We start from the raw sequence: 24,751 nt of genomic DNA, 5'->3' as shown, positions 1-24,751 counted from the left end.
GCACAATACTTATAAAATATGCGCAAAGAAGTATATTTCTTGTTGTATTACTGTAATTAGGAACTAAGGTATATATTTATTGTTTTTACTATGAACCAGTATAATTAATAAGAAATTGTCGGTAACACTGGCCACTTAAAGAAATTGTAATGAATGGAGACTGGAGAGCTTAAAACAAATACGGTTCAGTTTACCTTACGACACCGCCCGGACAGAAGGTCTACGAACGACATTATCAATCAATCAAAAAAAGTAATTTAGCTGAAAATTGTAAAAACAAATGAGTGAAAGTGTTGCCAAAGTTTAAAAAATATAATAAAATTATTAATTTTCTAAAAGAAAATTAAAAAATAAGACTATATGTTAGTGTTTTTCTAAAATATAATGTGAAAACAGTTTATAATCTGTAAGATTACTTGTAAAACAAATTGAGTTAACAATTGAAGGTTTTATAAACAAACCTCGGAGGATTTACTGCACTATTTAAGTTGCATTATACAAGTATAACGTGAAAGGTGCTGGAAGTGAAATGAATTAATATTGACACAGTGAAAAAACGTGAAATATTTCGAAAATGACTACAGAAACTCGAAAAACTATTAGTAGAACCAGAATTGTGTTGTCACAGGTTAGTTTTTATATATTTTCAAGTTCAAATTTTGAGCAATTATGTAAATTACATACGTTTTTCGTTTTTTTTTAGAGGTTTCTGCAAGCAATGTGGGTAGATTAACATTTTTATTAGATTTTTTGCAAATTAAACATTCATAGACCTGTTTGATCGTTTAGTTAAGTATACAAAAAAATAATATAAATATTACGAATACTAAATATTTTTGATGTTTAACATAAATAACGCTAACATCATAGCACAGATAATTATGTAAAATAATTTATGTAAAAAAAGCAACTTAATCTGATTCTACCTTATTTTTTTTTCTAATTTGGGCAACTATATAATTTTAAATATCTACGCATTTTTTAATTCTTATAAATAATGTTATATTAAACCTTATTGAAAAGTTTTTTTTTTTCATTTATATATAGAAAACATTTTGATAATACATCACTTCTAGTAAGATTTTTGAGCCACCTTTGTCATACCTTATATAAATTATTTTTATAAAGGTACTTATGTACCTAATATTTAGAGTATCCTCCATATGTTTTAGAAGATAAATATATCTATTTACAAATATTTTTTCTTATCTTTAAATATCATGAAATTTTGCAATGTGGATATATATTTTTTATTCAAATTCTGCTAATTTTTTTAAACCAGAAATTCGTCCCATTTTTTTCCAATTTGAGCTACGGTCAAACTAGTTTCCAAATGATTGTCGTATAAGACAGAGACGCACCGAGAAGAACGAGACAAGCTAATTTAATTATATACAGAAATTCCTTTCAAAAATTAGTTAGGTAGGTAGGACGACGAATACGATATGTCGTTTTAAATAAAAATAAAAGGGTACAATTAAGATAACTAAGTTAATAATTATATTTTTATTAAAAAATGGTTGGTATATATTTTTGTTAACAATAAACCTAGATTAGAGCAATAGAGTTAGAGGACACTCGTGGTACAGGGACAAAACCTTGCGACTGTAAACGCAACGGGTTGTCAGTTCGATTTGAAATTAAATATTTAATATTTTCAGAAAGAAATATTTAATATTTGCAGAGATTCCCGATGTCCACCTCTAGACATAGCGTCAAACTTAAAAACGTTAAATTTATTAAAAAAATACAATAAAACCATCTAAATGTAACGAGTATATCAATTCTATATTAATATGCAAAAACCTGATACGACCGAAATACGAACCCTATAAGAGTTATATTTGAATTTGAACATTATGTATTTGAATGAGGGATTAAATTTTAATGTAAGAAGGCTTAACAAAAAAATTATAAAAACAGGTTAAAATTTTTTCAAAGATTTAAAATATATATTTAAGTAGACGGCAAGCAGTGAAGTGTCATAATCACAGATCCCCAGGAAAGTATACGGGACTAGCAGCAAATATAGAGAATACACAGTGAAAAGGTTTGCACCCACAAAATGGATGGAAACAAAAATCAGCTTCACGCTGTATCCCGCACACAGCAGGGTAGGCAGAGGGAACCTAGTGTTAAGACACTCCGTTCTCCACTTTCTGCCGAATTCTAAAGGCACTGCGTGTTGAGTGGCAGAACTAAACGCCGCCCTTTGCCTCGACACGAAATGAAAATATAAATGTAAATAAATATTTCACTTCCTCGAGTGGCGATCGAACCCCCAACCGTCGCGTTACAGTCACACCTTGTGCCGCTGCGCCACGACGAACTCACGTAGAAATAAAACTAAATACTAGAAAAGTATTAATTACTTTTATTGACGTTACCTGATTTAAAAGATAATGATAAAAAAACTAAGTAATTAAAAAGATTTCTAAACATGTCGCTTCCTCCTACATGCCAACATGTCATTAAGATTCAATATAAAAAAATCATTCAATAAAATTTCCATTAATAAAGCTCGTGGCTTTAATAAATTAGCATACATACATCAATCAACTTTTACAATCTTATTCTGTTCTTTGAAGATCGGACATAGCTGCTGAAATCTGCAATGGAAAGACTACTTAATTATAGAAAAATCCCTTAATGCCATTATTTTTTATTATTCCTATGAAAATAAAAGTAAAAAATAATAAAAATAAACATACATGAAGTACGAAACCCTAAAAAGAATTTTCGCTAAATAAATTTCCATTGGCATTTTATTGCCCGAGTTACACGAAAGTATCTTAATGGAGAACGGAGTGTATTAACATTAGGTTTCTGGGTCTCCCCTGCTATTCGTGTTGCTGAAAGAAATGAAGAAGAAAAAACGTTTTGAGTAGTTCATAGGTTTCCAAAGGTGCTTGGACATCTAAGCAACGATAGAACTATATATTTTTCGTCAACTAAAAACTATATTACAAATGAATAAGTCTAATTTAGGCGAACTATAGACTACGAATTAACAAACAAAAAATAATATCGTCAAATAATACTTTAACAAGTCCTTAGATTTTTAGTACTTCATCTAAACCGGTACAGGATATTTTAAAAGTGACTTTTTATGCTCATATATAACAGACGAGCTTGACGACTGTTTTGAGTTTTTTTTAATTCGTTACAGTACGGTCAACAAGTCTTGGTCCGCCTGAAGTTAGATCTACTGTACGTTTGAACATTGTCCACTCGGAGAGAAAATAATCAGAAGTAAAAGAGAAACATCTACACCTAATTTCAAGATTGGCCAGGACTTGTTGGTACTGTACATGGTGTATCCTTTGCTATTGATTTAAATTCCATACACAATTTATCGGAAAACCATTCAATGAAAAAATTAAAAATAATCATTAATACCTGTTAATTAGGAATAGCCGTGAATATGAAGACCTTTAGAAGACTTGACGACCTTTTACGATATATCTCATTAAGATCTCGTTGCGCAATATTAAATTAAAATTATATAATTCTATTAAGCTTAGATCTTATCCGTCGTAGTTAGTTGCAACTTATTGGATTATTTATTGTATTGATGATATAAGGCTAAAATTTAGTACTAGAGAATATAGTTGGACTACTATCCTTACAATCCATAAGCAATCCATGGATCGTCCACCTCGCGTCGAATAGGGAGGATCTCAGAGCAGTGCTTGAGACATCCTAAGTGTATGCTAGAACCCCCACTGTACGAAATCCTCTCTTCAACTAACTAAATCTTAAACAATTTTACTAACCGAGCTCCAATATATGGTAATAAAAAAGATCAGATAAAATTGTCAAAGTTTCTTTTCCAGGTCATAGCATGTTCGGCCCTAAACGTCCTTCTGATCGGTCTTGGTATGTCTATAAGTTTCGTCACGATGGTCATCCCAGATGTGCTGGATGCTAAAGAAGGAATATCTTTAAACAAAAAACAAGCTTCCTGGTTTGGTATGTTTTTTTTTTCATATTTTATAATATCTGAAGGTTTAATGAAGCACCTCAAGCCTCTATATCGCTTAATGTATTTTCGGATTTTAATTGCTTTTAAAGAATTCCTTTTCTCTATGGAATTCTGTTCCATAGTTAAAAATTATGGTTCAACCTTTTTTACTAAGAATAAAATAGAATATTCGAAGAATGTTGTTCGTATTCCCAAATTGTTATAGATTGAACCTTGAATTTATATAGCTATGTAATATAAACTATCCGTGACCGAAACCAGCTTCATCTAAACTGACTGTGGGTTGATATTAAAAAAAAAACTGGTTATGTTTTTATATAAGAAATAGTTAAATGACCTTATGTCAATCAAAACTTTAATTATTTAAAGATATAACAGTATATATATAATAATAAATATATTTTATTGCACTTTTAAACATATACAAACAACATACAAACTTAAAAATAATAAAAAAGTACAACGAGGCGACCTCATCGCTTAAAGCGATCTCTCCCAGGCAACCTTTGGATGTTGTATAAAAGTGCATAGAATAGAAAATTTATATAATTATTTACATGTAATATACGAGTATATATATTAAATATATAAATACAAATAAATAAATATTATTTACTGTCTCCACTCTCTAAAGATAACAGTTGTAAAATAGTATAAGTTTATAGTAGGTTGATGGTTCTTAATAATTTTATATCCTATGAAAACAATGGGTTATGTTACAAAAACATATTGCAATGATAAGTTATGCAAATAAATTGTAAATGTCGATTATTTACGACAATAATCGTATAGGTACTCGTATCAACACAACCGTGGGGTTTTTACTATAATATATAGTTTCTCAGTACTGAAATAATCACTATGATTGTTTTTTAAGCGTAACGGTGTATTTCGCATACAGCAAGGGAGGCAGAGGGAACCTGATGTTACTCCGTTCGTTTCGTTTACTCCGTTCCTCATTTTACGCCGAATTCTGAAGGTTATTTTATATTAAATTAAGTAAAATACAAAAGTATGGGTTACGGCATTTTAAATCTAGGCAAACTAAATCTAGAGTTAGTTAGTTAGGTAGTTTATAACACGATAGGTTGTGGATTTGATTCCCATTTGAGAAATTGAAATATTTTCACTTCTTCGCTCTGGTTTTAAGGCAAAGTGCGGCGTTGAGTTCCGCCACTCAACAGTCGAAGCCTCCAGAATTCGGAAGAAAGTGAGGAATGGAGTGTTTTGAGACTAGTTTCCCTCTGCCTACGCTGCTATGTGCGGCGTATTAAACAGCGTAAAGCTGATTTGATTTCTTTTTCTGTTGCCATAAAATTCTTAAGAAAATATTTTTGAATCCGGCCGAATAAATTTAGGCTTATTTTAATATACTAATACAGTAGAATTAGCATACCTAATGCTAATAATCATGTCGCCTTAATAAGTTCCCGTGAGATAATTTTTTAAGACATTTATAAATTCAAATTCACGAATTGTTTACACTTCTTAAATAGATATTATTAAATAATTTATCTAATAATATTCCTCTTTCAAAATCAGATAATTTTAAAATATTTTTCAATCGATCGCCATAATTTTAAAAGAGCTTCTATATACTACTAAATTTGTTCATTTTGTCGGTAACAAATTTACTAACTTTTGAATTTAGATGTTATTACTTTTGAAATTTGTTTTAAATAATATTTATTAAGAAGTGTCGATTAAATTTGTGTGACCTTCAATGCGTTTATCAAGTATGTATTGGGGAATTCTCCTCTTCTGTTTTAATAAGTTCAAAATATTTATAATACATTATACGACTCTAAAGAAAATATATTTGACATCCATACAAGTAGCCATTTCATCTTGGGTGCCAGAAGCTTGCGAAATTTTTTTTTATTTTAAGTCAAGGTAAACTATAACAGCTAACATTAGGAATTCCAAATATTACATATAAATGTGTGTTTATTTTATTATAATCTCTGTATAACGTTAATAATACATATATTAGACTAGCGGCCCGCTCGCGGTTTCACCCGCGTGAACTATGTTATTATTAATTTCTGTCTCCATGACTACGTTTTAGTGACGTCTATGCAAAATTTGAGACTCCCAGCATTTGTAGTAACGAAGTTTCATACAAACTTTCGACCTCAAAAACAACCCCTTAAAAGTCGAATATTGCAAATTCCCTTCTTAGCGAGCACCTACGTCCTATAAATAACTCCTATGCAAAATTTCAGATTCCTAGCACATGTAGTTTCTGAGATTTCGTGATGAGTGAGTGACCTTTCGATTTTATATATATAGATATAGATATTTAAAAATAAAAGGGAAACTAAAACAATATTTATTCGATATGTATTTTAATATGGGAACCAAAAATTTTTTTCCTCGCAGAAAAACATCCTTTTTACATTCCAATATATATTAACATTTTATAATTTGCATAATAAAGTTTTTTAAGTCCCATAATGATTCTTATATCTTCTAAAAAAATAATCTTAATCTAACTTCTGATAGCTGTAATATATTATCACAATTAAGATAATCATTTATGATGAGGCCAAGAGTTTAACGCGACAGGTTGAAGGTTCGATTATCATTTATTCGTTGTGGTAACGAGGCGAAGCGTACAATATGCTGTCTTCAGAATTCGACGGAAAGTGGGGAATGGGAATCTTGATGGGAACGGAGTGGAATGGAATGGAAGACATGATAAAAATAAAACAAACTAAACAAAAATTTATTTTCCTTACAACAATAATATCAGCTCCATTATTGCCGCCGAGCTCTTCCTGTAGAAAAGAAAAGAAAATTGATAAAAAAAAATAGAAAATATTTTAATTTTAAGAATTAGAAAAATTGTTATTTCTCATCAAAAGTTTCACCTTTTTTCTGAATTACTTTGGATAGGAATAAGGATCTTTGTTAAGATCCTTCATTCCCTCCTTGCCGCTAATTTGCAAGGCTGTGCGTGTTACATTTACATTGCAATGTCTACTAGAACAGGAAAATGAAAATAATTTAAATAAGCCAGGTAGGAACCGAACCCACAACCATCGCGTTCACTTTCACACTCGTGATGCAGGACATGAGAGCCAATGGTCTAACCACCGAGGACGCAAAAGATCGTGCAAAGTAGAGTAGGTTAAGTAGGAAGGCAGACCCCGGTAATAGCCGAGATTAATGCCAGGAAGAAGAAGAAGAAGGCTGCTGTCTCAATGTTATCACAATACAATTACTAATATTAATTAAATTAACAAATATTTTCAGGTAGCATGGCCTTCCTCTGTCAACCTCTTGGAAGCGTATTCTCTGGACCACTGCTGGATTATTTTGGGAGGAAGAAAGCCCTTTTCCTTGTAAATATACCACAACTGATCGCTTGGCTCCTAATGTACTTCGCATGGGATGTACCATCGCTATTTCTTGCAAACGCCCTCTTGGGTATTGGAACTGGAATCATGGAGGCTCCGTCAGTTACCTACGTGGGGGAAGTTACGTAAGTAATAATATTTTTTAAGCTTGACGGTTTTTCCTTAGCGTAAACAAGAGAGAACGGATTAAAAACCGCTAAAGTATCTCGTCGTCCACTTTCAATAGTCTCTTCATATATGAGGTCATCTTGGAGGTTCTCATGAATTTTACGTGACTTTCCTCCAGTATCATCATTACTGTGTTCTCAAAGGTAACCGAGATTTACACTTCTCTCTCTCCTCTCACTTCTCTCCTCTCTTACCGCTTACTTTTACTTATATAATGTATTATTCTTAGCAATCTATCTTTTTCATTTGTTTTCGTAACGAGAATGTAAAAGAATATTCTATCAAACAAGAAAACTACGCGGCCATCGATAATGATAATTAATTGAAGTACGTATACATTTCTCCTTATAAATAATGCATATTTTATTATTTTTTAAATACAGCTTATTTAGCATAGTGTATTGAAACAATGGTATCGAGGTCAATAATCATTGCCTTGCAACCGAAGCCATATTAGAGTAAAACTGCCTACTTTTATTTTTTTCCTTAAGCAATAAATGTAAAAAAAGAAACAGAGATATACCTAATTTATAATATTTTCTTCTGTTCTTGAGTTTTGATATATACTTTATGTATTATCTTTAAGAGAACTAAGTGTTAATTGATAAGTCACTGTTTCCCTTTTTCTCCTGCACGATTTCCAAGGCATTGCGTCCACAGCGATGGACTAGATAGAAGGATACGAGCGAAGGAAATGAAAATAATTGAAATAAAATCATTGTCCATATTAGGATATAAGAAATCGAACCCAAAACATCGAGCTATGTAGAATTTGTTAACATTAGTTGTTGTGTAACTTGTTATATCGCGTCTCGGCGCGGTCGGGCCCAGCGGTTAGGGACCGTTAGCTCCCTTAGAGTAGTCTAATTTGTCGCGACTTCATGTCGCGGCTGGTTTGCTTAGCATAGGTGAAATCCCAGTCCGCTCGACGGCCGCAAGCCGAGGTTCGAGTCCCGCAGGGGGCGCCCTTACAGTCGTCGACTTCCTCACAGGCAGCCACTTAGTGCTTGCATTTCTTCAGGGACCAACCAGTGTCGCTGTTAAAGCCAATAGGGCTAACAGCATTTTCCACATGTTCGAAAAAAAAATAAAAAATAAAAAAAAAAACTTGTTATGCTACTTCCATATTTTGTCAACTTCACCTTGCATCCCGCATGTAGCAGAGTAATGAGGGATCCTAGTGTTAAGACTCTCCTCTCCCCACTTTCCGTCGAATTCTGGAGACACTGCTTTGGCATTGGATTATTTAAATATGATCTTTTTCCCTAATGAAGGTCGACGCCATAACCATCGCTTTAACTATGGACACCTTGCGGCAAGACTTCAATAAATTATTCACATACTTTTATGTAAATACTAGGGGCCCGCCCACGGCTTTGCCTGCGTGAACTACGTTATTATTAATTTCTGTCTCCATGAGTACCTACGTCCTGTAAGTGACGTCCATGCAAAATTTAAGACTCCTAGCATTTGTAGTAACGAAGTTTCATACAAACTTTGAACCCCAAAAACAACCCCTTAGAAGTCGAATATTGCAAATTCACGTCTTAGCGAGCACCTACGTCCTATAAATAACTCCTATGTAAAATTTGAGATTCTTAGCACATGCACGTACGTTACTTCGTACGCACGTAGTTTCTGAGATTTCGTGATGAGTGAGTGACCTTTCGATTTTATATATATAGATTTAAAAAAATATTATGCCTTTTACGGATTGATGCATTCCAGTGCATAAAGGAAATACATATCGAGTGACAGTATTAGTCGGCCTAATGCCTAGGTAGGTTAGGGAGGTTAGGTTTCTTAGGTTTTATATACTCACTAGCAACACACTCGCGGCTCCGCTCGCTGGAATTATATAATTTATATTAATTTATTAATCTCTATTACTTTCGTTTTGTATAATAATATAATTAAAAAATATAACATCTATACCTATATTACAAAAGTTAAGTTTCATGCAATAGATAGCAATTAGAGCAATTTTGTCAGACAACATTCTTAACATTCTTTTAATTTTTTTTATTTCTAAACTTGATTATGATTGGAATAAAATAAACACTAAATGCTTAGAGAAGGTTGCCAATACAAAATAGTGAAAACTGCAATTAAATTAGTTAAACTGATCCTGAGATTAGTGTGACAAACGCACAAACAAACAAACAAAGACTAGAAATTGGGTTCTATTCTATTAATTCTAAAATTTTTCCTTCTATATATATCTTGAATGTACAGACACCGATCGTAGGATTTTATTATAAATATAGATAGTAAAAGAAACGGAATACGACCTTTTCACACCTACAAATGTAATGCAATCTAAACGCCAAAGATTGAATTACATTGGTTAATTATGATATGAATTATATGCAATCTTTTTTTATATACCTTTTTATAATAATGTGAATTAATATTCTGAATTTACTTTAACTTAAACTTAACCTAGCTTCACGATGTCCCCCTAGCGGAAATACCTCTGCATACCTCTTTTACCTCGTCGACTGTCATCAACCTCATCAATCCATCATCTATCTCGTGACTTCCATCTCTCTGTCTTGATTTTGTTTCCGATTAACGATTATATTAAGATGTTGAGTCTTTTCCGTTTGAATTAAAATAAAACCGCAAAGGATTCTCGGATTCAACAACACCGTCACAAACACCGTCTTTAAGACAGTAGTTGAGGGAAGTTTTGTATTTATGTTATTTAGCTTCTCGCTGTATCCCACACATAGCAGGAAAGGCAGAGAAAACCTGGGAACCTAGTGCTAAGTTAATCAGTTTCCGCTGAATTCTTTAGGGATTGGGTGTTGAGTGGTGGTACTCCACCGCGCTTTTCTTCGTTACCAGAGCGAGGAAAAGAGAATACTTCATTTCCTCGAGTGAGAATCGAACCCATAATGTGTAGCATTTACATTTACACGCTTATGCCCCTACGCCATTACTGGCTCCTTGTTCTGAAATCTTAAAATATATATAATACCTATAAGAATTGGATTATAAAAGAAGTAAAAAAATAACTAAAACTGGATTCTGAGACTAATTTATTAGTTGCCCCAGCGCACGTGTATAATACCCTGAGATCCGGCCGTTGAATCCTGCATAAACGAGTTTTCTTAATTAAACCTATATTAATGAATAATACATGATTAGTAGAACAGATTACACCTGGGTTGCCTGGAAGAATCCTGCCGCAATCACCTTTAATTACATTTTTTCGTAACTCGTTTTTGGAGAAAATTGCACCCATACGTTTTTTATATGAATCGCACATCATTTGAAAGATAATCGCATAAGGAATTGGAAAATTAAGGGTTGCCAGCTCTCAGTCTGCCGCAAGTCTAGGGTTGCCTGGTTTAAAGTTGTCACTAAATGTTAATAATTTGCACTCATGTGTTTTTTTAATGAATTATATATCAAATTAAAGCTTATTTTTTTCTGAACACTATAAAACAGGGTTGCCTGGAAAATTCCTGCCGCAAACAGGGGTTGCCAGCGTTTGAAATATTTTATTCCGGTTCCGTTTGACTATGAGAATAGACGATGAAATGCGCGGTCTGCCTTATGTTTTAAAGTAAAATATTATATAATAGAAGATCAATCTTAAAATCAATATTTATTCTAATTGTTCACCTGTTAAATGATGATTTTAATCATATTAAGCACACACAGAAAACTATTTAAAGATCATAGGGCAGAAGAAATCATCCTTATTTTTCAAGTAAAATAATGAATCTATAATATTGAGTCTTTGCAAAATCTATTTTCTAAATACTAATATTTATTTATTAATTTAAATTACCATTTTGAAACAATTAAATTATCTAATTAAATAAATGTTTACAAATATCGATCTACTATAAGGTATTAATATACATACATATACATCATGTTCCCTTAATATAATGAAGGGTGACCATTATTGCGGATATTTTTTTAATTAATTATATTGAAAAATACATTTCAATGAACTCTCTCTCTCTCTCTCTCTCTCTCTTCGTCCTCTACTTGTTTGATTTGACAATGCTTGCCGCAATTCTTTTTTCTCACGCAATTTTTAATAATTTGCATAGGAAAGCAAATTATTAAAAAGATAAAGAAAATATATATAATAGAATTATAATAAACAAAACTAAGTTAGCAAAATAAATTTGAAGAAAATCCGACAGTAATGCCGACTAATAAACGCTATTATAAACGGTTTATGACCAAGAGTCGGCAAATATCAATTAGTTAGCTATTTTTTACTATAGATAAACATTTTGCGGCGCCATACAAAGCAAACCAAATGCAATAAAATTATTTTCGAAGATGTATTGTTTCTAAATGCAATAAAAGTGCAGATGGCCAAATGAGTTGTTTTTGAGCATATTACTTAGTTACTTACCTTTAGTTTTGGAGTAAAGACGTTTTTACTTGACAAAAATGAAGATGTGAAAATGTGATAGAATTTAACAAGGAATCTTTCCAAAAGTGTAAAATTATCTTATTGTTTCGCCAAAAAATGAATTTTAAATACAGTGACATTTTTTTAAATAGTGACACAATGCACGGTTATCATTTACAGTGTTACAAAAAGTTTATTGTTTTAAAACAAAAATATAAAGAAGTATTTTTTAATTATTTTCTAATGCAAAACGTAAGTATACTTTAATATTTAATATTATATAGTTTAATAAAATGTAGACAATTGTGGCCGTGGGAGTTGCCTCAGTTTTGATTATACTAAGTTAGGGACGTTAGTGAGTGATTACGTTTTATTATAATTATAAGAACAATTCGTTCAGACCTAAATACCTTAAAAACTATCAGCATAGACGGAGAAGTTCTTGCTAGCGACATTTTTTTATCTATATTTTTTAATAGTTTTTATTAGTTGAATAGTTTTCATTTACTTTGCAAAAACGTAAATATTCGTACCAAAAAGATGGGCGCCATAGTTCTTTCTACGGATACGGACGGCGTTGTCAAATCAAACAAGCAGAGGGCGAAGAGAGAGAGAGAGATTGTTTATTGAAATGTAATTTTCCACATTTTCTTAATTAATAAAAAAAATATCCGCGATAATTGTCACCTCTCATTATATTAAGGAAACATGTTGTAATTAATACCTTATAGTAGATCGATATTTGTAAACATTTACTTAATTAGATAATTTAGTGGTTTTAAAAGGGTTATTTAACTAAATATTATTATTTATTAAATAAATTTTGCGAAGACTCAATATTATGGATTATTATTTTACTTGAAAAATAAGAATGATTTCATCTTTAAATAGTTTTCTGCGTGTACTTAATATGATTAAAATCATCATTTAACAGGTGAACAATTAGAATAAATATTGATTTTAAGATTGATCTTCTATTATATAATATTTTACTTTAAAACATAAGGCAGACCGCGCATTTCATCGTCTATTCTCATAGTCAAACGGAACCGGAATAAAATATTTCAAACGCTGGCAACCCCTGTTTGCGGCAGGAATTTTCCAGGCAACCCTGTTTTATAGTGTTCAGAAAAAAATAAGCTTTAATTTGATATATAATTCATTAAAAAAACACATGAGTGCAAATTATTAACATTTAGTGACAACTTTAAACCAGGCAACCCTAGACTTGCGGCAGACTGAGAGCTGGCAACCCTTAATTTTCCAATTCCTTATGCGATTATCTTTCAAATGATGTGCGATTCATATAAAAAACGTATGGGTGCAATTTTCTCCAAAAACGAGTTACGAAAAAATGTAATTAAAGGTGATTGCGGCAGGATTCTTCCAGGCAACCCAGGTGTAATCTGTTCTACTAATCATGTATTATTCATTAATATAGGTTTAATTAAGAAAACTCGTTTATGCAGGATTCAACGGTCGGATCCCAGTCTATAACCTTTACAAATTAATATGAAAATTTATACTGTAGCTTCCATAAACAAATTATTTTGCATAATAATTTAAAGATAAAAATAAAAAAAACCACATTTTATAAGAATTACGTGTTATTTTCGTGATTTGTAGTGATCCATATCTCCGTGGCACACTGACGACGTTGACAAACTCCTTCACCTCAGCCGGTATGTTCATCGCGTATCTCCTGGGCACTGTGGTCTCGTGGCGGCAGGCTGCACTGGTGTCGCTGTCAGTACCACTTACAACAATGGTGCTCGTTGCTTTGGTATGTCATAGCTGATTTATTTAAAACATATGCATATAATTCAATTAAGGAAGAAAAATCGTCAATTCAAGCGTTCTCACCAGTAAGAAAGTTTGAACGTATGGCCTAGTGGGCAGAGAATTTACATAAATTATTAAAGTTAATATGTGTTTAATTGATAATTATTTAATTCTAGAAATCCTTACAAGTTTATATTTTTTAATTAAATCTTGGAAGTCGCAACTTTTTAATTAATTTGTTGTTAAAAGATTCAGCCTTTACAACTTAATAAACCTTTCCTTAATATTTAAATATACAAGTAATTGGTTAAAAGGCTATAATTTAAATCCTACGAGTATATCTGCATGACTATCTCTTATTAAAATTTGAAAAAGCTAACGAACTTAAATTATTCCATAATTAATGAATTCTCAAAATTTCATGGTTTCCTCTAATTAAATATTTAATGTTCTCAAGATCATTAAAAACATAAATATTTCAAAAATTTAAAAACCCTATACGATAGCTGTATAACACTTTTATTAGGTAGAATTTATTAGTTCCTTAAATATCGCATAAAAAATACTTCATTATAAAAATTACGTAACAAAATGCTTCGTTATATTATTTAAAAAATATTATAATATATAGGCCTATAGTATCCATTGAATAAAATTATAACCAGATACTGGTAATATTTAAGAATATTACATATTTTAAATATTAATATATTGTTAGTTTTTTTTTCCAGCTTCACGCTGTATCCCGCACACAGCAGGGTAGGCAGAAGGAACCTAGTGTTAAGGCCCTCCGTTCTCCACTTTCTGCCGAATTCTAGAGTTAGATAATATATTAAACTTGGTTTTTTTTCTTCTATATGGAATAATAATATCTAAGTAAACTTTCAAATTAACCAATATTGAGGATAAAGTTAGTAGAATATGATATTAGGAATCTTTAAATAATTGGAGTAACAGAAAATAATGGGTAGCAAGGACAGGAAAGTCTATAAACCTATAAAAATCTTGATTCCTCAAATCTTCTTCATCATCGATTATAATATCTTGAAAATATTTCGATAGCGGCATTAGAACAATCACTCTAAATCTGGTCAGGTAAGAAAAGGATCTTTACGATTAAAGGAAAATAGGTCAGTGGATCCTAAGTAATGAGCTCAAGTCGCAATTCCTAGACACTCCTCCAAGCTTATATCTTGCTTCCAACATGCTTGACCTGGCACTCGCATTGTGAAGGAATAAGATACTAAAATCTATCATATATCAATATATAGATGCCAGTCGTGATTGTGAGTTCGATTCCCACTCAAGGAAATTAAGTATTTACCGTTTTGCTCTGGCGTCGAGACCAGGCGCAGCGTTGAGTCCCACCAGTCAACACGTAATGCCTCCAGAATTCTGCGGAAAATGGGAAGCGGAGTGTCTTTACATTAGACTCCCTCTGCTTACCCTATTATATGAGGAATACGTCGTGAAGCTGACAAAAGAAATGTTTTGTATGTTTTATTTGTATATACATGAAAAATTATAGTATTATTTATATGTTCAGGTTCCAGAAACACCAGTGTGGCTGCTGTCGAAAGGTCGCCAAAAAGAGGCATTAAGTTCACTATGCAGATTACGAGGTTGGGCCCAGCCTGAGGACGTGCAAGAAGAATTCGATGAACTTCTGCAATACAACGACAATATGAAAGAATGCATCGTCTGTAAAGATACAAAACAAAACTGTGAACATACACAATATAATATCATTAAAAAAATATATTACAAATTGAAATATGTCTTCTTCGTAAAAGAAACCATGAGGCCTTTCATGCTAGTTATGGCATATTTCTTTTTCCATACCATGAGTGGTCTTCTCCCTGTGAGACCGAATATGGTGAATGTTTGCAAGGCGCTGGGGATGAAGTTTGATCCTAAAGCAATGGTGGTAAGTAGTTTGAGACCAGCATTTATAAACCACTCTCAACTCTGAGATCAATCTTGAGAGGCTAACCTATGAATGAAAGCTCTCAAAGTCGATCGTAAATTTGAGTCTTTCATTTGTTTCGTCAATAACTCTTATTAATGGAAGCTATCGTACTGCATGGGTACAGTGTCTAACTGTAAAGCGATGGTTGTGGGTTCTATCTCAACTCTGTCAACATATTATTTTCTCTTCTCCATTATGATGAGAATGACTTCCACCAATCTTTCCGACATATTAACAACCTGTTAGCACTAAATATAAAATTTTACGTTTTCAGACTCAAAAATCAATTATTTAGTCAAATTATATTTAAAAATCACCTTGTTTCTTTTCAGGTAATCGTAGCTGTTGTATTTATAATAGTGAATCTCCTAGCAGCTGTAATAGTAAAGATGATTGGGAAACGGAAGCTTATTCTCTCTTCTCTCTTCGCTACGGCGTGTTCTAGTCTTGCTCTATCAGTATATGCCAAAAGCAGCCTATCTCCTCAAGTCTTCTCTTATGAAGTCAGTACGTTTCCGGAACCAAAAGAAATAGCACCTATCGTGCTGTTTATGATGCTTGTATCTTTCAGCAGTATGGGCATACCGTGGATTTTGCTTTCTGAAGTGTTTCCTTTCAGGTGAGTTTGCTATTTTCTTACAGAAATAATATAAAATATATAGTAATCTATATATATAAAAGGATTTGTCCTCACTGACTGAGGTAAGACGCGCGCACAGCCGTAACCGCTGTGCGTAGAAACGTGAAATTTGGACAGATGTTTATTTTCGTAATCTGGACATCCACTAAGAAGGGATTTTGAAAAATTTTAACCCTAAAACGGAGAAATAGGGGTTGAAAGTTTGTATGGAAAAAAATGTTAATCGGCACCGATTTTTATAAAATTTGAAATTTAGATTTTTAAAAGCATTTAATTGAATACGTGTTTCATCGTTTTCTAGAATTCTCTCCCTTAGGGTGATATAAATAACGGGTTGAAAGTTTGTATGGAAACATCTTTAAAACGCCACCGATTATTATAAAATTTGAAATTTTGACTCTTAAAAATATTTAATTGAACATGTGTTTCATGGTTCTTTAGAATTCACCCCTAAATACGCAAGCGAAGCTGCGCGCGTCCGCTAGTATAATAGAAATGTGGCCGTCATGACGCAGAGGCCCAAGGGTGTGACTTTAACACGATGGTTGTGGGTTCGATCCCCACTCGGGGAAATGAAATATTTATTTACATTTATATTTTCATTCACGCTCTGTTGTCAAACATGCAAACACGTAATGCCTCAGGAATTCGGCGGAAAGTGGGGAACGGAGTGTCTTCACACTAAATCTGCCTACAATGCTGTGTGCTGGATACAGCGTGAAGCTGATTTGATTTTGATCTATAATAATATTTTAAAACTATATGGCATGAGGCTTAGATATAGATAAATAATTCTCTTTTTCATTAGAGAGTTAACTTTATTATATTAGCATAGATCTAAATTCATAGTAATAATTTATTGCTAATATTAAATTTCAGGAGCCGCGGCTTGGCAACTGGCTTATCTGCTGCACTTGGTTACGTCATATTTTTCTTGGCCACTAAAACTAATTACAACTTGGAATCCAGTTTCCACATGTCTGGAACTTTCATGTTTTATTCCATAATAGGGTTCATAGGCACCGTTTATCTCTATTTCTTCTTGCCAGAAACAGAGAAGAAAACTCTCGTAGAAATCGAAGGATTCTATAAAGGAAATAAGAAAATATTCGCTGACGACTTCTTTATTAATGCGTTCAGGAAGAAGAAGGGAATTGATAGTAAAAATGAGTCCAATAAGCCAATGCTAGTCAATTGTAGTTAGTTTAGTTTCGTTATTGTGCCATAAAGTACTTACGAATTCATCGAATGGCTGGCTGTACGTTAAAAGAAATATTTAATTTAAATTAAAATTTTTAAATGTATAAATTTCTAATTAAGTGAAAATTAACGATATTTTATTCTAAATTTCAATAGTAATGTCTACATGAGATTTCGGACATATGCCCTGGTTGTTCTGACTTAAAAAGAGACGAATTTGGTTTCTGAGTAAAAAATGCAAAATATTTTATTTTAATTAATATATAAATAGTTACTAGAATTTCTCTCAACTCTCCTCATTCTGTGGTTCAAGTTTTAGGATTACCTCATTTTGTTGTATAATAAGATTTTTTTTGTTTGATGAATGAACGATAGTGTTTGTATATAGCACAAACATAAGTGTTAATTGTTAGACGCACAATTACGTGATATTTTAAGAAAACCTAAAAATAATACGTGAAATATAAATGATGTGTTTAAAAAACAAGATTTTATTTTTATTTTACCTTTAGTTTTACTTTTATTATTACTATTTTAAATTATAATAAGCTTGCAATTATCAATAATAGATATTAAATCAAATATCAATTTGAGTCAAGTGTGTGACTGGTTCGATGGTGGTTGTTGGTTCGATCCCCAATCGAGGATATCCAGAATTCGACGGAAAATGGGGGACACATCGCCCCTACACTAGGTACTCTCTGCCTACCCTGCTTGCGTGAAAGTGCATTAAATCCAATTCCAAAAATCTTTTCAATATTTTTAATATGTATTTAGGCAATTTGGTAATAAAATATTTATATAGTAACAAGGCAAACCGCGGCGTTGAGTTCCTCGACTCAATATGCAATGCCTCCAGAATTCGGCGAAAAGTGGGCAACGAATGTGCCTTAATAGGAACAGTGTGTTAACACTCGGTTCCTAATTTCCATTTGCCCACCCTACTATGTGCGAGATATAGTGTCAAGCTAAGAACGTAAAAAATAAAATAAAAAGATAATTGAAAATAAATGAAACAATATTCCTATTTAAGAAAAGTTTTATTTACAATTATTCCAACTTTTTGGTCCTTCAGCACCTGTTATCTTGCTGACCGCTGGGGCATGTATTTGACAGTTTCGTCATATATTCTAAAAGATAACGATAAACAGACATATGTATGTATATGTATGACATATATGGAAGACATTTCATAATTTTCGATATCTATGATAATACTATCAATTTAGTTTTATATCATCTTTCAACATCATGATAAATTTAACTATGTTGATATTTTGATAGAGGCCGTTATAGAGCAGCGGTACAGCGTTTGAAAGAAAACGCGATGGTTATGGGTTCAATTTCCATTTAGGGGAATGAGTTAATTTCATTTTTTAGCTGTGGTAACAAGACAAAGCGCGAGTTGAGTTCTGCCATACGAGTGTATCTAAAAAATTTTTCCAGTGAAGACCTCGTCATTATTATTGAAGTGATGTTTTTGTGTAAAGGTTCTTTTTTTAATTCAGGCTTAGTTTTTTGTTGATAAAACTTCTGGAATTGGCACAAGCTATACGCCAGCGCGTTCTTCCCCCATTTCTAGGTTCATGTCTGCCTCTCATCTTGCAATATTTTGAAAATTTGACAGAAAAAAGTAAAAAAAACACAGTACCTATTAGTAAAAAAGGAGATATTTTAATATAACCGCCATGGTTCATTGGAGGCCATGCTTTTTTGTTTTAAATAATGTCCCGCTTGCTCATAAGAAATGGAAAAATAGGTTTATTTCACAAAGTTTTACATTGTAAAATTGTTTAGATATTTATTATAATATACGCTTTGCTTCAAAATTGATATACCTACATTAATAAAATAAACTTTTTAGCTTTTTCCGATTTTTACAGAAGGTAAATCATGAAAAGATAGAGATAACCTAATGTCAAAATATTAATTATTTCACATATTTAAAAATACCTAAGAGATTAATCTCGATATCCGTTTATGTAGACGGCGGAAGGGACCACCAGGGAGCCTTTTATATTTAGTCTATTGCATATACAATCAAAATATCCTATTGTTTGAACGGAGTTCTTAACACTAGGTTTCTTCTGCCTATGCGGGGAAAAAATCTAAAGCTAAAAAAAGACTAAAAAAATATTTTAATGACTGACTTAACCTATTTCTCTTAATATTTTACGCCTAATCTTAACAAAACATAATCATTTAAAACGTTTAGTTATATGCTTTAGATTATTTAATAACCTTGACACCGTTACTTTAATTGAATTAATTCGGATGTGAATTCAAAAGGTAATAATATTAATGGCAGTAGAACAAATTTTATAAACAAGATATGTATATTATAATTAACATATTAGGTTGAAATTTATTTATTTATTATCTATTTTTTTAGCTTCAACTTTAGATCTTACATATTGCAGGGTAGGCAGAGGGAACCCAGTGTTACGACACTTCGTTCCCCACTTTCCGTAGAATTTTCGAGGCATTGCGTGTTGAGTGGCGAGAATTTAGGCCGCGTTTTTAGCTCAAAGGGAAGAAATGAAAATATTCATTCATTCTCCCGAATGGGAATTGAACCTACAACCAATTACGTTACAGTTATATGCTTGTCCCTGCGCTACGATGCCGACGAATTATAAAAAAATGTAATATTGCTTAATGTAAACAAACTATATAGATAAGCTGAAATCCAGACATAATAACTATGACCGACATTTTGTAAAAAATAAAAACAACAAATAAAAAAAAGATATATAATAAATAAATAAATAAATAAATAAAAAGATATATAATAAATAAATAATAAAGATAATAATTTGTTGAATACGATACAATGAAAATATGATATAATCGTTGGTCCTCGAATCCGGGACTCGTCAGCAAAATTACAATGAAATAATTCTTCAAGAGGTACTTAGGTGAAAAGTCAAAACAAGATTTTCTTGCTCTTATATTAATTAATGACTGTAGTGAAACTAATAAAAACGTGTTAATATGGAAATAGATTATTTTTATATATTTACTAGCGGCCCGCTCGCGGCTTCGCCTGCGTGAACTACGTTATTATTAATTTCTGTTTCCATGAGTACCTACGTCCTGTAAATAACGTCCATACAAAATTTGAGACTCCTAGCATTTGTAGTAACGAAGTTTCATACAAATTTTCAACCCCAAAAACAACCCCTTAGAAGTTGAATATTACAAATTCCTATCTTAGCGTCCTATAAATAACTCCTGTGCAAAATTTGAGATTCCTAGCACATGTAGTTTCTGAGATTTCGTGATGAGTGAGTGACCTTTCGATTTTATATATATAGATAAATACTAGAACAATAAATGAAGGCCACATTTTGATAAGACATTACATCCAAGACATCCAAGGCCTACGTCGATCACTGTTTTAAAATTTAAAATTTGTTTTATCTTTACGTATTTCCCGTTATGTATGACACGTATAGTATGTTCGACGTGTCGTGGCTACTATTAAGTTTGAAAGCAGACATTTGAGTTTAAGATTTTTTCTTAATTTTGATTTTTTCCTCCCAAATATACAATACAATAAGTCAGAAAGCCTAACTTCAAGGGAGCCACAACTTGTCGACCGTACTATATGCATCGCTCTAAATATTATTCCTCATTTTCAATCTCATTGTGTGCTTAGAGCCAATTTTACATTTTTATAAAATTGCCCGGCTAAAAGATTTCATATCAAAAATTAGCTTCACGCTGTATCCCGCACACAGCAGGGTAGGCAGAGGGAACCTAGTGTTAAGACACTCCGTTCCCCACTTTCTGTTGGATTCTGGAGGCATTGCGTGTTGACTGGCAGAACTTAACGCCGCGCTTTGCCTCGACACCAGAGCGAAGAAATGGAAATATAAAAGTAAATAAATATTTCACTTCCTCGAGTGGGGATCGAACCCACAACTGTCGCGTTACAGTCACACCCTTGTGCCGCTGCGCCACGATGGTGATTTCGTTTTATACTTATGAGAATCAATAATTCTAATAAAATTTAATTAAGCATTATAAGAATTTAAAATTCTATTTAAATACAAAGGAATCAATTAACTGTCATTAAAAATCAATAACCTAATCTAATAACGAGAAACAATCAAGGCGTTTATTAATGCCCTCAATTATTTGAGATTTTTGTAACAACGATGTAAACTGATATAATATGCATTAGATAAATAACTTTTTTCGAGAATCTATCTTGAAAATCTTGAAAAAAGGAAAAGAAAGGAAACATAAGAATGCCTTAAAACGTTATTTTGCTCCACCCACAGAAAAAAGGCGACCAGGATAACGAGAAAATACTTTTGAGCACGTGTCTTTTTATTTTTTGTATTTAAATGAAGATTTTCTTATCAATGTCGATACACAAAGTACCTACGGAAAATTACAAATAAAACAATAGAAAAACTATTGCCTTTTTTCTTTCATGTAATTTTATTTAAATTCACAAATCTCGTCTCGATAATTGGATGGAAACTAGGGATAGGACTTAGAATTTTAACACCCCTTAGGTTCCCTTTGCCTCCCTTCCAATATACAGGAGAAAGCGTGAAGGTAATAAAACTAAATAAATGTTGGAAAGAGTCATAGATAACAAGAGAAGGTAATCTATGACACCACATATGAATATTTGAGATGTATGTAGATCATCTATGTGTCATACTGAGCTATCATATTAAACCTAAATAAACATATGATGACATTTTCAGTTTTATATTATAAACGATTAATTAGATCTAAATGAGAAAGTAAAATTCGAATATAAAAATTTTTGCGTAAATAAGAGACCAGCGCGTGCAGGGGAATAAGCGTGCGACTCTAAATACGACAGGTTGCGGGTTCAATCCCCACTCAAATAGAAATTAAATTAAATATTTAATATTTTTATTTATTCCTATCTTAATATAAGCGTGGATATATTAAAATGTGATTAATATTTATTAAAAACGCATGTAGGTAGGTAGTAGGTACATACCTGGGTAGATTTTAACAAAAATTTCATAAATAAATCCATAATTGTGGCTATATAGGCGCAGCCGTAAATAAGCCAAACGAAACAGTTGTAGGTTGGATTCCCAGAACGGGGAAAAAATGAAATTAGGCGGTATGTGGGGTACAAACTCTCTTAACATCCTTATCTCTATAATATTTACTGTTATCATATTCCAATGCTTGAAAATTTATTTAAATATTTTTTGTAAAATATATAACTGCATACCAGCATTGCTGTCACAATTGTATTCGTACATATCACACAGGTCCATGAACCGTCGTCGATGGCAATCTTTAGGAGAAATTCCACACAATGATGCGCCTCCATGAAGGCAAGTCGAAGCCAAATCGCAAAAGTTTATTGGCTGTAAAAATAAAATAACGGTAAAGTATAACGATATTGATCCCGTTATCGTATTACAAATTACATTTACATGAATAAACAAATTTAGGTTCATACTTAGTAATATACAATTGACGAGGCAAAGCACGGCGTTCATTTCCGCCATTGAACACGCAATGACTCAAGAATTCGGCGGTAAATGGGGAAAGTGTCTAAACACTAGTTTCCCTTTGCCTACCCTGCTGTGTGCGGGATCCAGTACTCAAAAAAAAATTAAAAAATATACATATACAAATTGGCAATACGTGATCGTTGCAGGTTCGATTCTCACACGAGAAAGGCAAACTCAACAAGCAGTCTCGAACTCAAGAGCAAAAGGGAGAACGAAATGTCTCTGCATATATGCCTACAGTAGTCCATCTTTAATTTTTCACACGTTTAGGACACTATTTATATATTTAACCACGAAATCAAGGTTCTCTAATTGTTAGGGTTCTGTACCCAAAGGAAAAAACGGAACCTCAATATTAAGATTCGTTGTCTGTCTATCTTTCACCAGGTATCTCATACACTGTGATATTTAGATGGTTGAAATTTTTACAAATAAAAGTTATTTCTATTGCCGCTATAACAACAAATACTAAAAAGAAGAATAAAATAAATAGTAAAGGGAGCCTCCGATAAAACAATCGTGTCTTTTTTGTCGTTTTCATAGATAATGGGTACAGAACCCTTCGTGCCAGAGTCCGACTCGCACTTCGCCGGTTTTTTATTACACACAATTTCTTACACATAGCATGCTAAATGCAAATAAGTGTACAAACATCACAAAGATGTCGCAAATTGTTTAAATTGTAAATTCTAAGAACATGTTTACAATAACTCACTTATGTCGTTAACGTTGTAAAATATATATAAAATGCCTTCAATAATGTAATTATACGATTTTATATGAAGAAAATAATAATATTCAATATTTTTTATTTCCTCGCTCTGGTAATGTGGCGTTGGGTTCCGCTACAAAATGCGTATAAATAGCAAAGTGAGGAACGTAAGTGTCTTAATGGGAACAGAGTGTATTAACATTGGGTTCCCAGGTTTCCCCAGCTGATCACGAAGCTATAAAAATGTATTTGTATTTTTTTTTTCTTACTTTATCTGTGACCAAACCACAATGAAACTTTGTTGATTTTATGAAAACAAAAATTAATTAAATACCCAAATATTTTTTTTATTTAAATATTAAAACAATTTAATTTAAATCAATAACTGAATTTTCAACTTTAAATTAATAAAAAATCTATTAAAATACAAAAAAATATATTTACGCCTTGCAGATGTTGCTTCGAACGAACGGCAACGTGTATCACTGAAAATTATTATATACATTATACAATGAGCCATAACACTTACACTTAGAGAGGGGAACACGACTTACCTAATAATAAAATACAAAACAACATAATACAATGTTATAATACGATCTCAAATAAAATTGGAAAAAAAATATCCAATTTACTGTTTATCACGAACAGGGCTATAAAATAAAAAAATATGTTCGCGTCTAGTACAATATTTTATTTTATTATCAAAGAAATAATATTATGGCGTCCGCAATTCTCCGGAAAATTGGATGCGGAGTGTTTTAGCCCTCCGTTCCCTCTTCCTACCATGCTGTGTGCAGGATACAGCGTGAAGCTATACATATGATGACAGTTTATTAGAAATGCAATATTTGAACTGAAACCAAATTGAAAAGTATACTTATTTGAACTGAATTTTCTATAAAACGAAACATTTTGCGAAGCAAACTAGGTATATCTCTTCTTTTATTTACAGCACTAGCTTAAATCCCGCCTGTAGCAGACAGAGGGAGCCTAGTGCTGAGACACTCCGCTCCCCACT

General features: G+C 32.2%; 1 protein-coding gene and 1 long non-coding RNA gene across 2 annotated transcripts; one reads left to right on the top strand and one right to left on the bottom strand.

The window, feature by feature from the left end:
• The first annotated feature begins 431 nt into the window (after nt 1-431).
• LOC146536232 (facilitated trehalose transporter Tret1-like) lies at nt 432-17,980 on the top strand. The gene is made up of 7 exons (XM_085190409.1): nt 432-628; nt 3,837-3,972; nt 7,244-7,472; nt 13,529-13,685; nt 15,231-15,611; nt 15,986-16,272; nt 17,173-17,980. Exons 1-7 carry the CDS (start codon nt 575-577, stop codon nt 17,495-17,497), a joined length of 1,569 nt encoding a protein of 522 aa, XP_085046535.1. The 5' UTR covers nt 432-574; the 3' UTR covers nt 17,498-17,980.
• A 545-nt stretch (nt 17,981-18,525) lies between these two features.
• On the bottom strand, nt 18,526-24,644 carry LOC146536231 (uncharacterized). Its single transcript, XR_014878258.1, has 4 exons — nt 24,611-24,644; nt 24,175-24,215; nt 22,730-22,868; nt 18,526-18,623 (listed from the first exon to the last, which is right to left on the bottom strand). It is a non-coding gene; the product is annotated as an uncharacterized LOC146536231 (long non-coding RNA).
• Between the last annotated feature and the right edge of the window lie 107 nt (nt 24,645-24,751).

Source organism: Heliconius melpomene, chromosome 9, assembly GCF_056956725.1.
Source record: "Heliconius melpomene rosina isolate 202511_hmr_F chromosome 9, ASM5695672v1, whole genome shotgun sequence".
NCBI classification, from domain to species: Eukaryota; Metazoa; Arthropoda; class Insecta; order Lepidoptera; family Nymphalidae; genus Heliconius; species Heliconius melpomene.
Note: the sequence above shows the minus strand (reverse complement) of the source record. Positions and strands in the feature narration are given on the sequence as shown.

Bases quoted from the DNA above. Each gene is read 5' to 3' on its own strand.
- LOC146536232 (XM_085190409.1), top strand. From the start codon at position 575: ATGACTACAGAAACTCGAAAAACTATTAGTAGAACCAGAATTGTGTTG. The intron at 15,612-15,985 runs GTAAGTAGTTTG...GTTTCTTTTCAG, and splicing joins TTGATCCTAAAGCAATGGTG to GTAATCGTAGCTGTTGTATT. The intron at 16,273-17,172 runs GTGAGTTTGCTA...ATTAAATTTCAG, and splicing joins TCTGAAGTGTTTCCTTTCAG to GAGCCGCGGCTTGGCAACTG.